Below are 18,012 nucleotides of genomic sequence, written 5' to 3'. Positions count from 1 at the left end.
CACATTTTTGTCCATAAAAAAAACTTTCAAATATATACATATATTCTTAATAGTTAAAAAAAGGATGTATTACATGACATTCATGTTTCAATGAATAAATTCACAATTACTTTAAATCCTAAATAAATGCAAACATACCCATACAACTCACTGAATTTAGTAAACTACCTACTTATTTAAATATTATTTTTAGTTTTAAGTCTTGCTTCACCTTTAAATTGAAAATGTCATTACCTCCCAGGATTTACTGTATTTGTGTAATCAGTAATCACAACCAAGAGAAAACTATTAATTTTTAATTAACAATGCAGGTTTATACTTAGTACATTGACACTAAAAACAAAATACCCTGAAAGTACAATGCAAATACATGCAAATTAAAAAAAAAATTAATATAAAAACACCATTGAATATAAAAGCCATTGAAAATCTGAAATAACATGAGTTTAAACAAGTACACAATTAAAAATATATTCATGTCAAACATAATATTTTTTGACTACAGGTATGAAACAGGTAAAAAAGAAAATCAATTTTCAAAAAATTTATATGAATAAAGTGATGTGTTTGTAAATAAAAATGTCTAAATAACTAGTAGCAATTTGAATGTACACAACCCCTATTCAATGTCACACATAAATGTTAAAGAGAATGATCCCTTCTTTCATTTCAATAATCACCAGCTCCTCCCATCTTACAGGTACTACAAAAATAAAGGAATATTTATTAACAACTGTACATTCACATAAATAATACAGTAGAAAAAATTATTTGGCCATACTAAAGTAAAAATAATTAGCTAGAACAGCAACAAATAAAACAATACTCAGAAGTGGAATGTTTCTGAAACTGCAGGCGCCATTCTCCCAGATCAGCCCAGGATAGTTAATGTTTGGTATGGAAGTTTCTGCAAGAAGAAAGTTTATTGAAACATTATTAACATATTTTACCCTACTCATGCCTTACTGTTTCATAATTGCAAAAAATTATTAAAACTATTGCTACCCAAACCAAAACTTTTAGTACCCACCTAAAATTTTCAAATTATTAATCATTCTACCTCTATTTGTAGCGACAACAAGTTTGAGAAATTACTGCATTCACAGACAGAAAGAAAGAACAAAAATTCTCATTTACCATATTATACTATCACCTATACATAAAACAACACACAGGTATGTAAGTGTTACCATAATATTTTATTTTTAACAGATAAGTGTTTACTTTGTTAACTAGAAGTCCGTAAACATTTACAACACCTGTAAAATTTGAAAGAGGAAAAGGCGGTGGGGGGGAAATTGGTAAAAGTTCATGTTGTAAGAATAAAGATCAAGTCAGGTACGAATTTCAAAACAACCACCTGTTATCATTTAATCAGCTCAAACTTTCACCTATACAGATATGCACGTCTTAAGGGTGTCAGGCAGCCACGAAAAACTGCAAGGAACAACCCTTTTAACAGGAAAAATAGACTATTTAAAATGAAGATGTCACACTAACAACATTTATAAGATATTTAAAACACAATTAAGGATACAGGATGAAATAAGAATTTTTTACAAACCAACTTAATATTACGAAACCTTTAGAACTTAGACTATCACAGTGAAAATGAATGATTTGACGACAGTGCTAGCTTTATTGCGACGGGAAGATAATAAAAGTTTAGATGATGTGAATGTATCTGTAACAGAACATGTTATATTTAAAGATGTAAATTGAGGAAGAGGGAGCATGTCTCAGACAGCCAGATGGCACAGAGCAAAAGAAAGACTGAAATGTTGCAAGCTGTGTGTTTCACTGAGGCTTCTCTTCCAAGTGAATTACATCAATTGTGCCTGGCAAGTCCATGAAGAGACCAGTATTAAAATGTGGCAGTAGTACGGTAACATACAACCTTGATTAGGTCTGAAAAAATTAATCTTTGAGGAATAAAATGACTCCTATACCTCAAACATTGTGTAAAAACATTTACATCAGTGAAAAACTTTCTTTCAGTAGAAACAAAAAATTTGTTTGCTGGTAGTCCACATATGACTGCATAATGAGGTTTGTAGGTAAAAAATCATTATACTGAAAGTTAATTATTTCAGTGTGATTACTTTCATTATAAATGTTGTAAATTAAATTAATTATGGTTTTAATTACTAAACATATTACATTCCAGACTTGTATTGAAAAAAAAAAAAGAATTGGGAATGCTTACATGAATGATTTTGCTTGTTTAAATTTATTTAATTTTTATTATTGTCCTACGGTTTAATATTGTCCTATTATATGTAAAGATGTTGAGCTAGTAACTCAGCCATACTGTAGCTAGTTTTCTTACAGTTAAATCTTTGTGCTCAGGGGAAGGCAAAGAGTTCACAGATGTTTGGGTCAACATTGCAGTCTCCATCTACAGGGCATCTGTCTCATACCAAAGGTCTTGGAAGTTCTCCTGCCTTTAAATACTCTCGCCTGAGAGGTGGGTGTTTCCTGATTGGTTGGAGCTGCTGGCCAATCTGTGGCCTCTTCTTCTCTTCCAGTTGGCTGGGCTATCTGGAAAGTCAACGGCAATCTGTCTTTTGTTGAATGCAGAGCTTGATTTGGAGGTTTCTAAAGAGTGGTTCCTAAATTATATTAAAATGGTATCCATCCTCCCTATCTGATTGGTGTTTTAATATTTCTATTGCTTTTCGAATGTATCATTTCTTGTAATGGGAAGTGTTGTCCTTAAGTCACTTTATCGCTGTAAGTACCACCTTACGTCATTCTATCGCATTTAGTACCACCTTATGTTATTCTTTAATGCTGGTGATGATTTGCCTGCCAGTTTGTCCTACATACACTTTGCCACATTAACATGAATCCTGTATACACCGGCTAGCCTTTCGGTTGGAGTCTTGTCTTTTACTGCTATCAGGGACCCCTCAATCTTGTTTGTGAGTTTGAAAATTGTTTCTATGTCATGCTTCTTGAGAAGTCTGGCCAATTGGCCAGTAATTCCTTTAATGCAGACAATCTAGACTTTGCTCAGAAGATGTTCAAAGTCCTATAGTTCTTTTGGTGGCTTCGTAGCATTTTTTTTATTTTGGCTTCTGATAAAACATTAGCCAAACCCATAAACGTTGTATACTAAACTTGCATGATCAGGGTGGCCACTCTTTTGGCAAAACCCAATTCAAGGTTTTTTCTAGGATATATAAGGTTTTTGTCACAATTTTTGTGAAAAGTTACTAAGTTAATAAAAATATAGCAAACTATTCTGGTTACTTCAGAGCTAATAAAACCAAACTAACGATTTAATATTAAATCTAAAAAAATAAAATTTGAAATTAAAAGTATTCCTGCAAGAGTTTGTTACAACTGTGAAAAAATTGTTTTTCCTGAACCTAACTTAGTAGATCTTGTATGTCGTCAAAACTACGATAGAACAGATAAATTATAAGAAAAGACAGCGCTGACATAAATAATACAGCAAAGCACAAGGGCACAACTAAAATTACTTCAACAGCTGAAACAGATAAAATCAACTTACATGTAGCAATAATAATTATCAACATAAACAATTAAAATTTTCACTAGTATTCTTTGCTGAGCTTGATAAAACATGTTCCTAGCGTTAAATTCTTCATAAAAGCCTTTCAATCACTGCAACCTGCAAATTATTAATTTTGAGGTGTAAAAGTACCTCCCTACTTGTGCAACATATTTTTTTTACTATTTACTATCAAAAAATCACTTAATTATTGCTGTAAAACAAATATATCTAAAAACTAATTGTAATGGTACAATCTTATAAACAGATATACCTATGTTCTTTAGTGCTGTACTGCCTTGGGATAGCTGTGTGCTGCAAAGAAGTAAAAGAGAGAAAAAAGACTTATGGCACCATCCACAAGTCTAGTTTCTTTCAAGTAATTTTTTTATTTTTTTATTTTGCAATTGAGATCCTCCAGTCTTTCATGTGTCAAATCACGGTATTAGTTTTCGGTCATGGTTTCTGTTTATTATTGCCATCTGTGAAAAATCTTCAGAAGTAAAAATAAAAAAGAGAGCGAGAGAGAAGAAAGAATTGAGCCAAAGGCTCTGCCCCCCCCCCCCCCTCCCCGCTACACACCCTGTACAAAACATTCCCTGGCAACCATATATCACATGCCATGTGTTACATCCGCTGCGGAGGTTCGCCAGTACACAGCGCTCAAAAAAAGTGACACAGCTTGTAGACACAATGCACAGTTTTCCAACTAAGCTCTTTTCAACTTGCTAGACAAACAGATAATTCCAGTTGGCTTTCAAAAATTCACAGGTTTCTCATGGATTTTCCTGCACAAAAAAAATTCACTGCTAATTCAAAGTTTTCCCAATTTTCCGGGTCGGGTGTGCTGTCTCTGGTTCGCAGAGTGTGTTTACAAAAGTTAATTATGAAAGAGTTCAAGTTAGATAATAATAAAATATTTGTTCACAGTCCATCAGCCAGAAGTAACCATAAGCAGCATACCACAACAGCTGTGTTGGCTCTAAGGTCTAGGAAGACAGGAAAGTGTCAACTAGGATTCAACAACAGAAACTATCTGAACTTAAATCAGAAAAGTTTACTTAAAACAATGAACGGCATTACATAAAAAGAACAAACATCTGCCGCATAACCAAGGATCAACTACGTGCCTGAACATATCGTGAAACAATCCTTTCTTAAGTACCAGCAGTTTCGGTGCCGAGTATATATTTTCCTTTAACTGAGCATGCTGTTATAAACTACACTTACCGTGATATCTTATTTGCCTACCATTGCCCATCACCTGGAATACTTGCCACAGAACCAACAGCTATGCAGCTACAGTTACAGTTGGCTACAAGGAGACAACCTACCGATGCAGGAAAACTAGCAGTACTGAGATCAGGACTAGAGCCATGCTAGTTGTGATCTGCGCTGCATCCCCATAGCGCGCCTGCCCACAGGCCGGCGGACACACTGGGATTATGGTTTCTGCAAACAGCCAAAATGCTCACGTTGCAACAACAAACAAATCAAGCAACAATCAGCTCGTCTAAAATATATGCCACTGTTGTACACACAACATTTAGTTACAGAACAGTCACCATACACCATAAAAGTATCATTTGTAATATAAATGCAAACCATATTACACTAGAATAAATTTTAAGTGATCATCTGCAAATATAGGAAAGCTGCATAATAGAGGGATAAAGAATTCATGCAAATGAAGTGATAACATATTCACATAAAGCCATCGCAAGTTCAGAAAATGACATAGAAAACATATAGTATCCCCTAGCACTTAAATAACATGCACTATAAAATTATGTCTATCCATTTACGACAATATTTATGTGATGAATGAAAAAGAAGAAATTAAAGTGTGACTACAGATACATTTCTATGAACACAAATGAACATTTACAAGAAAAATTATTTTAGCAACTTGTAACAGAGTTATACTCGAGATTGGTGCACTCTGTTTTATGCATGAAAAGTTTCAAATAGATTTATTAAAGAGTGGCAAATGTTCAGGACAGAAATTATGCACAAAGAGCCATAATTTTCAATGTTGTTTTACTTGATCATATGTAAATAAGATTGCAGCAACAATTCCACAACACAATTGAACAGTAGGATTAAAAAATTTTTTTTTAACATTTGTTAAAACTATAGTTGTATAACTTCTCAAATTTTCAGTTTAATATCACCATCAAACACAGAGTGATTCCCTGCTATGCAACAACTAGCATTCATCATATTGACAGTTGCATTTCCATTAACTACAATAGATTAGCGCTCAGTGACCATTAAGTGACAACAGTAGTATAATATAACATAAGAAAACTTCTTAGAATGCTTGTTTTGTTTATAATTTTAGATGAAACATAAGCCATACCATGTTATTATTATAAAGTAGTATAATTACTACCAATAGATTTTTTATTCTCCTCTACAAAAGCAAGTTTATTAGATTTATTAAAAAGGGATAAACAATATACATGTCAGGGCATTGGCAAAGGATTTGACTGTCCTAGCAATCGCCTGGATTGCTTTTGAGGAAGCCAGGTAAAACTAAAATCAAGATGGATGCACCTGCTAATCCCTTTATTTCATGGAGTCATTGACATTTGTACCAGATTTTAACTGGAAAATTTAGGAATTATGAAAAGACTGTACAGTATTCTACCAAACTTTAAGGGCAGTTTTATAGATGGAAAAAGTGGTAACGATTAATTGATATATCTCATCATTTTGGAAAGAAACACTGCCCCTCCTGCCCTATGATATGTACATACTGATCAGAGGATTATAGTTCATATTTGAGAGGTCGTTTTGATTTGAACTCATTTACACATTAGTTGTATGCTTAGTATTTGGAAAACTTTTCAAAACAAAAATTTATCTCAAAATATGCTTAATATAATCATATTTTCCTTATCAATCTATTTCATAGGGCGGGAGGAAAAATGTTTCTTTCCAAATGTCATGTTTGACAAAATATTTTTCGATTAATCTATATCACTTTTCTGTCACATGTTTTCTTTGTTTAGTTTGTTCCTGTCTTATTTACAGTATAGTCAAGTGTTTAAGTCAATTTTATATAAAAGAGCAAGTTCTAGTCGCTGATGCTGCCAAAATCCAGCCGACAAGTTTTGCTATACAGTAGAACCTCGTTAATCCATGACGCGCTAATTCGGGAATCGGATAATCCGGGATGATTTAAAAGTGCAGAAAAAAAAAGAGAATTAAAAATTGTCAGCGCTTAAAATTAGCGTCACGCAGGCCGGCGGCCAGCGGCCGGCAAACACTGCAAGCCATCGCGCGGGCCGCCAAACTCTGCAACGCTGTTTGTACCGACCCTTTGTGTCGCCCCCCTTTCAGCTGTCACATTTGTCACTCTTTAAACTTGAGGGAGATGTCCTGACTTCTGCTTCCCGTTACCCGTTTGTTTGAATGTTGTTTCACGTGCTGCTGAGTTACTTTCCGCCCGCCAACGCACGGCAGGCGCCTGGCGAGTGACGTGTCTGGCTGGCATGGCTGGAGAAAGGAGTGTAGGGGGGGGGGGGGGGGGGAAGGGGGGGGGGGCTACCCAAAATTTACGTGCAAGGTCAGCACGATCTTATCTTTCTCTCTTCGGCTGTAGTAAATGACCGTGAGCTAATGGCTAGGCAGTGCCGTATTTTTTTTAAGCCGAGACACTAATTCGAAGACGGCCCTTACCGTGAACAAATTATCCGGGTTTATTTTTTTTTTTACAGGATTTCAATTATCTGGGCATCCGCGGGTCCCAATTAACACAAATAATGGGGAGTTTACTATTTTTATCCATCTGCTGCCAAGGCGCAGTAAGCCTCGGGAGATGTTACGTCACATGACCTTGGCCTTAACCCAGCTGCACGCCCGTGTCTGAGAAGCTTGACAAGACATTCCGGGCTTATAATCGCTAGCCCGTGAAATTCGGTAATCCGTGATTATCTCGGTCCCGACCATCATGAATAAACTAGGTTCTACTGTATATGCGGGTGGTTTTTTAAGTCACAAACTAGATATTTATCCCAGAAAGTCAAAAAAGCCTATCTTTTATATTTTAAGTGCCAATTTGGAGATCAAGATGAAGTTGGGCTCCTCATGTTTGCTGTGTGAGTTGTCACAATAATTTAATGCAGTGGATGCATCGCAAGAAAAAATCGATGCCATTTGCATTTCCTCATGGTGTGGAGAGAACCTACTGACCATGTAAGTGACTGCTACTTATGTATCAGAAGGGATTTAAAAAAGCAAAGGGACAAAATTCAGTATCCAAATTTGCCTTCTGCACTTAGGCCTGCTCCTCATAGCCAGAAACTACCGGTACTGATTGTGCTTTTCATCCTGGACATGTTTTCCAGTGATTTTAATTATTCATCAGGATATGATCCACAACTTCCTAAGAAAAAAAGTTGTGATCCAACATTTTTACCAACTACCAGTGAACCTCAACTTAATAACTTTGGATGACTTAAATTATTTGAAACATGACCTGGGATTGTCAAAACAAAAATCGGAATTTCTTGGTTCCAGACTTCAACAGTGGAACCTGTTAGATAAAAATGTTAAGTGTTTCACTTTACCGAAAACTAAATGTTACATTTTCAGGTTTTAATAAAATGGAAGGATCGCAGTGTGTCTATTGTGATACTGATGTTTTAATTAAATAGCTTAATATGGAACATATACCTTCAGAGTAGCATATTTTCATAGATTTATTGAAATACAGCCTAAAATCAGTATTGATTCATAATGGAAACAAAAAGTCATCTATTCCTTTATCATGTTAAATATGAGCAGTATCAGTGGAATATTTTCTAGGACTTCAATGTTTTTTTTTTATAAAGTATTGCTGTTTTTTGTGTCTATTGGACAGTAGGGCAAAAAAGAACATTACAGTAAAAAAGATTGGCCTCTTAGAACTTCTTTTGAATCTGGTACTTCAAACAAAATATGACCCCCCTTGTTAACCCAAAAAAAAAAGTGCTTCTTCCCCATTTCTATATTAAGCTTGGACTAATGAAAAATGTTGTTTAAGCCATGGACAAAGAAGGTAATGTTACAAGTACCTAAAATAAATATTTCCTAAAATATGTGATGCAAAACTAAAAGAAGGCATTTTTATTGGACCTGAAATAAAACTTCAAAGTGATTCCTGTTTTTAAGAAAAATTAAATTAAAAGGAATTGGCAGTTTGGAAGTGTTTTGTTTTACACTCACATTTGGATTCTTTCCCGGAAAATTTGGGTGTAGTAAGCGACAAACAAGGAGAGGTTGCACCAGGACATCAGGATGAAGGAAACAAGATACCAAGGATGCTGAAACCCATCTACATTGGGCGACAACTGCTGGTTTTTAAAAAGAGACAATGCTACAGAATACAAGAAGTGACAGTTTTTGTTGCTGTATGAAATCTCATGTAATATATTATTTATTCACATAATCCTTAGTAATGTCTTTACATAGATTTGACATGTTGAACATATTTATATTAAATAAATATTAGATTAAATATATGTCATCTTATTTTCCCCCACCACCCACCCCCTGTAACACAAAAACTGTACATGTTACAGTAATAAGCTTATCATTTTCACATTTAGAACTACAAAATACTTCATATACAGCTATTTTCATCAATGTTACTTCAAAAAAGTTAAAAATTTGTTGACTTGTGCAATATAAGCTTTATGCTAGTGCATAATTTTGGTTGTTTCTTCATGTTATGTATGCAACATACTTGTTTTTCATAGTATCCTACATGCACAGTCTGTATAAAGAATTATGTTATTTATCTGTTATTCAGTTACAACTAAGTTCTAACAATTTTATGATGAATTATAATTTTTACTTTTCGGTGTGTATTAAAACTTGGAAATCAACTTATATTTGTGGTTGATTTGTATTCAGATAAATATAATCACTAATGTGTCCATTTTTCTATAAGACAATTATACTTAAAGTTAATTATTTAAAAAAAAACTTAATTCTGTAAACATTCACTTTACCAATACAATACAAACATAATGCTGCAGAGTAAACAATATGTCACTCATGGTTAACATGGCACAGTAGCAACGTTGTTACATACAAAACTGTTCCAATTTATGTCAGATTTTTATAAAGTAATGATGATGTAGTGCCGGATGGCTGACTAATCCATAATTATTGGAGAGGGATTGCAAAATTGACTGTTTGACCAATTACTGTGCAAGTACTTTCCTTGATATTTCAGAACCAAGTGACTATCTCATCTCCAGTAGCCCTGGATACGTCTGCTCAGCGACCATGCAACAGCTCATGTGCTTCACCACGTGACTTGCCTCGTCCCGCTTGCAGAGCTGAGTCATGTGACTAATCAACGTCCACAGCCTGGAGCACTCTGAGCATCTGGTCGTCGCTGCACAATGCCACTGCCTCATGGGCCGGGTTAGAATTGGCAGAATGTCATTGAGTTGAAGATGTGAGGCCCGTAGTTCTAGTTGTGGAGTCACTCTCTTTATGTAATCTTAAGTTGAGAGTCCCTCTAAGGACACTACATTCCCTGAGGATTATCTTTAATTATCATCTTTCATTGTCACTTTTTTTTAACTTAGGTTAAGGTTAATTGCTGATGAAGTAAATAAACTGTGACACTATCTCGGAGTTTTAATTAGAGCTGCGGTCTTGCAAAGATGATTTCATAGTTGTCATTAAAGATTAATCTGGTAACTTTAGAAGACCACTTTGTAATTATAAGTATTTGGTTAACTTATAAAATGTTAATTTTTATAATTTAATGTTAATCATTTCCAAGTAAGTCCCTGGTTTTAACTTCCACTAGAAACACCATGTACGGGGTAGGGAACTTAGAAAAAATTACTGAGAGGCCAAATTTTTTTAAGTCAAAAGAATTTGTGGTTTACCTCTTGCAGAAATTATAATAAGATAAGCGAGTTCTCTAGAGTGTTACTTTTCCCCCAAACCTACGTTCTGCCTCACACTTATATTTCCACAGTTATTTTAATTAATTTAAGTAGCATTACAACGTTACAAAATTATATCCTATTTTTGTTGCACTGCACTTTTAAAACCGGAAACCTGATTATAACATGTATTCATGCCAGAAAAAAGAAGGTAAGACTGAATCGCATATGACTCAGTCAAGCGTGAAAATGATTTCCTGGCTGTGCTGAGAAATAAAAGGAACAAGTCATGATCGCTGGAGCACTGCAGTCTTGCGCACAGTTCAACGACCCCGCAAAGAGAGAGAACCAGATATTCCACCCTACCGGATATAACGTACCTGGCGACAGTATGAGGAAAAAAATAATTTTAAATATTTGTTGAACATTTCTAAAGGACACATAATAAAAAAAAAAGCTCATGTATCAAAATTACAATGTAATATTTAAAACAAGGTAACTAAGTTACCAAATTAACCATTTTTGGCTGGTTTTAACTTAAAAAAAAATATATGTGTACATAAATTACTCATTTTTAAGTTAGCAAATGAATCATGAGCAAAGAAATAATAATGACAGATTTATATCTGTTTCTTTATTTCACATAAATTTGTGTGTGCACCACCTATATCGTATTTATATTAAAGTAATATCTCCTGTTTTGTTATGTATTTTCAGTAATAAATACAAAATATCTAATTATTAATACATTATTATTTTTATAGGTTTGAAAATTTGGTTTGAATAAACTACCAGCCCATTATCATTACACACAATTGCTAGGGAACCCAAAAAAATGTAAATAAAACTGACCAAAAGCTGTATTAAAATAAGGCAAAAGCATGTCAAAATGTTGGTGTAAAATCATAGAAAAAGTATAAATATTTGGTGTAAAAAAGTTAAATTTATCTCTAATATTCTGAACCAATTTTTAAAATCTATTTTTAAAATTTGTTCTATATTGGCAATGCATTAAAACACAAGAATTTTTTTATTTGGTAATAAATTACAATTATAAGCAACTGAAAGAATCCTCAAAAATCAGTTGAAAAAATTAGGTCTACATCTCTATAACCTTCATAAAATTCAACAAACAAAAATAACTTACTGTTGAATCATGAACTGTCCATAATGCCATTTATTGATGATAATCGATTACTCGGCAGGTCTAGCCACAACAGGTTGCTGTTATATCCACCAATGGCCCTTCCAGATCTCATGGAGACAGATCACACGGGGACAGAAAAAATTAAGTCAGTTTTTCATGTGTGTATTACAATATTTTTGAAGTTTCCGTTCAATATTGTGGAAGAATGGTGATACTTATTCAGGCTGTTAAACTTTCTGTTGAAAACTATGGCTTAACTTTCACGTTTGATTTTGTTTATAAAAGACAATGCCTTGTCATCCCACCATTATGAAATGATGTAAGTCTCCACAACTCTTTTTTGGGTCAATTCTTCACACTCCTAAGATTGCAAACATTTGCCTCTTCAGTACTTGATGGTTTCAAAACCTACTTTCTTAAAACAGAAAAATGATAAAAACAAAAAAGTATAAATTTTTATTATCTTTTAAGATTTACTAAGTATATACGGAAGTTCATTAATTTTAAGATTAATAGCTACCTGCACACATTTTTATTCATAACCTGATTTCTGTTAGGTAACTACCAACATACCTATCTATATATCTATCCTAAATGTTTATTTTGTTCCAAGAACTATGCAAGGAAGAAAATTTACAAAGAAATGACGGAAGAACAACTTAAAGTCGCAAGTTCATTGATTCAAAGAGGATTCTCAATTTGCAAAGCTGCTAAAGAAGCCTGATTCAAGGAAAAGATGCTGTGAAATTGATGTCAAAGGAAGAAAACATTCACTTGACAAAACACTTATTTGGTGTGACACTTAAATCCTTGAGATTCCTTCTTATTAAATATGTTGAGGAAAATACAATTACCCATTAATTCTCAACCAAGGCCAAGTTAGCCGAGAAGGATTTCACTCTAAATTTCATGAAGGGGAACAACCTCTCACTGCGAAACAAGTGTGACTCAAACAATGGGTTTCCATCAGGTGCAATGCTCAACGTATTTCAAAAACTTGGATACCACCATGATAAAACTCAGATTAGTTCCAAATCAAATATACAACATGGATGAAATTGGGGTACAAACAGTGCCAAATAAATTTCCAAAACATGTGACCCCAAGAGGAAAAGAGATGTATTTAAAACAGATGCTGCTGATCAGGATCAGACTATTAATAATGTTGTGCTATAAGTGCTACAGGTTACTACGTACCTCCATATTTCATTTATGCGCACTAAAATATTAATTGATTTTTAATTAAAGGAGGGCCAACAGGATGTGATATTGGCATAACTGATAAAGACTACATGATAACCCCCAAGTTCATTTCTTACTTTCTTGATAGTCAAGTTTCACACACAACTATTGAGGCTGCGAGTTATGCAAAACCCAACCACATTTTGCCACCACACAGCAGCTACAAGATTCAACCGTTTGATCGTAATTTCTTCGGACCATAAAAAAAATGTTACAATGTTGCTGTTGACACATGGGATGTCCACAACCCCCCCCCCCCCTCCCAAGGGAAGTTTTCAATAGTTAATGTGTTGCAGAAGCTTTCAAGATAGCATTCCAGAAGGAAGGCACTATCAGGTTTCAATATCTACAGGAATTTATCCCTTGGATGTGAATAGGTTCACAGATGACAACTTTCTTCCAGCTGAGGAAGAGAAGACTTACAGAATGAAAATAACCAAATGATTTTGGTCAATGTAGTGGAAGACAATGTGACTATTGTTTCGCACGAAGCTCTGCCTGACCAAACATCCTCCATCTCCCCCACATAGCCTCCTGAAAATAGCAATCAACTAACTGCCTCGTAGATGGCTGCTGTTATAACCCTCTTGTGAAAGAAAACACTCAACAATCTCAACATCAAGCCGAGAGTCTATAAGATATAATCCCATTTACGGAAGAACCAATAAAGAGGAAACTGTCAGTAAGAGGGTTGAAGGCTGCATTTCTCACGTCAACTCCTCATAAATAAGAAATGGAAAAAGAATTGGATTTAAAAAAAAAAACACACTGCTGAAAAGGAGAAATGTTTGATGGTAAGGAAGACATGTAAGCAACTGTTTTTCCCTGAAAAAATTTAATTTCTAAGAAATAAACTAATAAGAAGAGCAACAAAAAAAAAAACCCAACAACAACACTAATTTTTCAAGCAATTCAGAATCGGGGGATGAAATATTTCTTCATGACATAGACACTGACCTAGGTGCAGAGTCACTGTATGTTGGAAGCGAGGTTGACAAAGAAAACCTGTCAGAAAACTTTCAAGAGGACAAGAACATCTCAGGATTGCTATCATCAAAGTTCATGAAACATCCAGGGCTCTTTCCATCTTTATGTAAGTAAAACCCTCTCTCCTAGCTGTGGATACAAATGTATGTTTTCAAGCAGTATCCTAATACTCATAAATTCTCCGACACTCCAGGAGAAGCCTTTATTGACAAAAAATATATTGTTCTCAAACTATCAAAACCTATAGTGATCCACAATGCTAGGTTTCAAAAAATAAGTTTCCCAGATGATTTGGGTGATTTTACTCTTATTAGCCAAGAAAACTAAAGATTCCTATTCTTTCTGAAGTATGTAGTTTGTTTCGTAGTTCCTATTGTAAAGTTTGTTTGTTCCTTTTTTTTTTTACTTAGATGTAAACTTAAGACATGGCAGAAAAGAGAAACGATTTTGAAAAAATGGCCTTCTTGCTGTTTGATGATATATTCTACTCTTTCTAGAGACACAAAAATTAAGTTATAATGTGTATTAAAAGAACTGTCATTTTCTCCCCACATTTTCTACTATTGGGGCAAATCTCCGCAGTCCAGAACTTTGCCCCACCAGACAGAAAAAATTTCTGCAAAAACATTTTTTTGCAAAAAAAATAATTAATATCTCCCAAAACAATAACTGCACATGGATGGAGTTGTTATAGAATGGCGAGTTAGATCCTGATATTTTGATACCATACCATAAATTGAATAAAATCATGTTAACTGATGTCCCTAAAAATTCAAAACTAAAAATTGTGGACGATTGCCACCACTTACCCTACTACATAAAGCAGCACATCAACAACTACTTACTGACTCTGCATTATTTGGAGACATGTTTGGTTTAAATCACAATCTATAAGCACAACCTTCATTTTACAGATGCTTCTTGGTTCTAAACATATCAGATGTGTTTTAGAAAATTCTGCTAACATAAATCTGTAGTTTTGTTACATGTAAACCTTGCCAGATTCTTCTGTCAATATACGCTATAGTTTTTGAAGTAATATCTTTAGACACGTTATAAAAAAGTAATGAGTGAATTTTTACAAACATTTTCACACATGAAAAAAAAAAAAAAAAAGACTACTTACAAACAAAAACTATTTATGTCTTTTAAATCTTATACTTTAGTGATTGATATTTAATAATGGTCCATATCATTACAAACATTTATTTACAGTGAATATTAGTGATATAAATTGTATTTAAAACTTTATCAAGTGTATTTTCAAGATGTTAGGTGCATTATGAAAAAAGAAATGAATTAATTTTTATGATTTGTAAATGGCATGCAACAAAAATTGACAGGATGAAAAAAAGCTTTCTACAAATAACAATTATATATGTGCTTCTAAATCATACACTTTAGTGATTGATATTGAATACTGGTCTATTTAATTTTAAAAAATTATTTATTATGAATATTAGTGATAAAAACTTATTATAAACTTTTTCAAATGTATTTTCAAGTGTACTTATATAAGTGAGGTTACATTCCCGTATGTATAATATCAGATTGCTTGTAATCTTACATAGTCATTCACAGGTTACCTTTACAGCTTATTACCTTTAACAGCTTGAAAATAACATTTAGTAAATATCTTGAGAGACAATGTTTGACCCAACAACAAAAGCAACATAGCTATCATGAAAAATTGGCCGGAAAATCACTTATCAATAATAATTAATAGAACATGAAATAAGCAACTCCGCGAAAGACAGAACCTTAAGCCAGTGTGCAGAACCGTGCGACATAAAACCCCTTCAAACAAAAACGACAGCTGCGCGCAAGAAGAGGGGAGACGTAACCACGCGGCGAGGTGATTGATGGATGCCACAGCAACATGCGACTTTGGTATGCATGCCAAGCCGAGCTTTTCTGCAGCAGTGCCACAACGTGCAGTTCATTCTATGGGGTTTCAACTACACGTGAATTTGTCGTTAAAAAACAGACTGATATCAGGACACAGAAACACACCAATGTGAAAAATTACTAATCCAGTTTGCTTAAAAATTTTATTAATTTCCCTGCATTTTCCAGTTTTGAAGACGCGTTTTCAATTCCCAAAGTTTTCCCCTGTTTTTTAAGATTGCCCTGTCGTGGGAACCCTGCAAACATACATTACTTTTCCATTTCAGAGATGGCATTAATATTTTTTCTATAGCAGCTTTATTTGAAAATAGGTAATTAACACATCATGCACGGCATAGCAAACAACTCACCAAACAACTCCACTTCAGCAGTTACAGTTCCAAGTTTGTTGGCAGCCTTGCAAATGTACATCCCATACTGACGCTTCTCAATGGTGATCACTCGAATGGTTGTGTCCGTGAATTCGTCAGCAGTTGCAAAATGAGAGATGCTGCAATGTATAACATTCACTCAAACACAGAACATGAACCACAGGCAAATTATGAGTGTCGTGAAAACAACAAAGTGTTGGTCACTGCTACAGTTTTCCATAATCAGAGCTGCATGCTTTTCAATGCTGAAAAAATATTTTTCCAATTATTTTACAAGCAAAACATGACAAAAAACAAGTGTGTCCCTTGCCAATTTTGAGGGAGATATTTGTAAAAATTGCAGCCAATTTTGAGGGAGATATTATTGTAATAATTGCAGCCAATTTTTGACGTAGTAATAAACAAAAAGTTTAATAATTCACAATAGACAGGAAAATAAATACATACTCACTTACCCTGGTGATAATACAAATAGTAGCAACATAGTTTTATCTTTAAGATTATTGCACCACATAGTTTTTTTCCCCAGTATTAATCCTTTGTCACACCTCTATCATTGGTGAGACTGCATAAAATTTCTAGAGGGTTTAAGACCAACTACTAATAATAAACAGGGTCAAACTGTTTGTTAGTTCCTGGTTTTTATAGGTTTGCTGATTTATTTAATAGATATAAGAAAATAATTCATAATCTTTAGAATAAAGATGATATTTTATCATTAGGTTTTGTAGCTTTAATTTTCAGAATCATAAAACGTGTTTTCAAACAATACCATGAACATGCCTGCCAGAAAATTGAGACAAAAACATATTCTGATACTTTCGCAAGAAAACTTTACCCAATTAGATATATATTAAATGTTAGATAAAAAAAGTACTATTTCCAATACACCTTTAATTTAAAAACTTTGGTAACATGTTAGACTCCAAATTGTATATTCACCAACATGTTAACTATCTAATTTCCAGTTCTCTTAGAACTCTTGCTTTAATTAAATATATTACCTTCTATAGGTAGGTAGAGCAACCTAGGCTTTGGTGGGTCAAAAATAGGCATAGATCACATCCCTGTTCAAAGGTTTTTTTTTTCTCAGTAAAATTATGCTTATATCCACCAACCAGCAAATACAAAGTTAACGTCAATGAAATTCGTTCATTGGTTTCTGTAATTAAAAAAAAAAAAATTGGGTTATCATCCAAACATTTTAAAATGCATAGTTATATGTAGTTTTAGACAATGTACAAGTGTCACAACTCATAAAACAAAGAAAGAACAGAAAGTTAGTCTAAAAGGTGCATTCTGAATCCCAACGCTCCCATATAGTTTGTTCCGTAGAAAGAACAAGACTATGCCATTTTGCGCACAATTCTGAGGCAGTGACGTCAGAGGAAGCAAACAGCATACAAGTGAAAGCAATTCGGGATCGTTATCAGTGCTAAGCGAAAGCATGACAAGGGAATGAGGTACAGATCCTGCGGTACGCAACCAAATAACACAACAGCACCAAAATGGTATTTCACAGCGCCAAATTGGCCAAATGTTCCGCTTAACACAATCCACAGTGTGTATTATTATAAAATGTTTAACTACAACTGGAAATAGCTGCAAAGGAAAGGCTCCTGGTGGGAAGCAAACGTGGACGGATCGAGAAGTAAAATGGTAAACCGCGAAATACACGAAATACCGCGAAATTGGGCACTATTTCACCTTTTTCACGAAATCTGATATTTTTTCACAAAACACGAAACTTTGCGCGAAATCCACGTAATTTCCGTTACCAAGAATGTTTACATTGGTCGGATACTGTAAATAATCTTACTATCGATTGTATTGATATCGCGTAACGAAATCGATTGTAGTTCCAACATGGCGGCCAACGTGTATATTTAGGTACGTTGCCGCTATGTAGCAGCGTTACGAACACAATTTTCGTGTAGT

At 34.1% G+C, this 18,012-nt stretch overlaps 1 protein-coding gene across 3 annotated transcripts in view; it reads right to left on the bottom strand.

Moving 5' to 3' along the window:
- Positions 1-279: 279 nt before the first annotated feature.
- The window catches only part of LOC134529716 (lachesin), a 38,837-nt gene continuing 21,104 nt past the window's right edge, over positions 280-18,012 (bottom strand). The window contains exons 5-7 of one of the 3 annotated variants that reach the window (XR_010074680.1): positions 16,054-16,193; positions 4,751-4,972; positions 280-907 (exon numbers count right to left, since the gene is read on the bottom strand). Coding sequence is in view for 1 of the 3 variants with exons in the window: in XM_063364088.1 (XP_063220158.1) it covers positions 886-907; positions 4,855-4,972; positions 16,054-16,193 (280 nt within the window). In the remaining 2 variants the exon portion in view is untranslated. The remainder of the gene's footprint in view (positions 908-4,750; positions 4,973-16,053; positions 16,194-18,012) is intronic. The other 2 variants (XR_010074681.1, XM_063364088.1) reach the window with 2 other exon arrangements.

Source organism: Bacillus rossius, chromosome 2 (assembly GCF_032445375.1).
Source record: "Bacillus rossius redtenbacheri isolate Brsri chromosome 2, Brsri_v3, whole genome shotgun sequence".
NCBI classification, from domain to species: domain Eukaryota; kingdom Metazoa; phylum Arthropoda; class Insecta; order Phasmatodea; family Bacillidae; genus Bacillus; species Bacillus rossius.
Note: the sequence above shows the minus strand (reverse complement) of the source record. Positions and strands in the feature narration are given on the sequence as shown.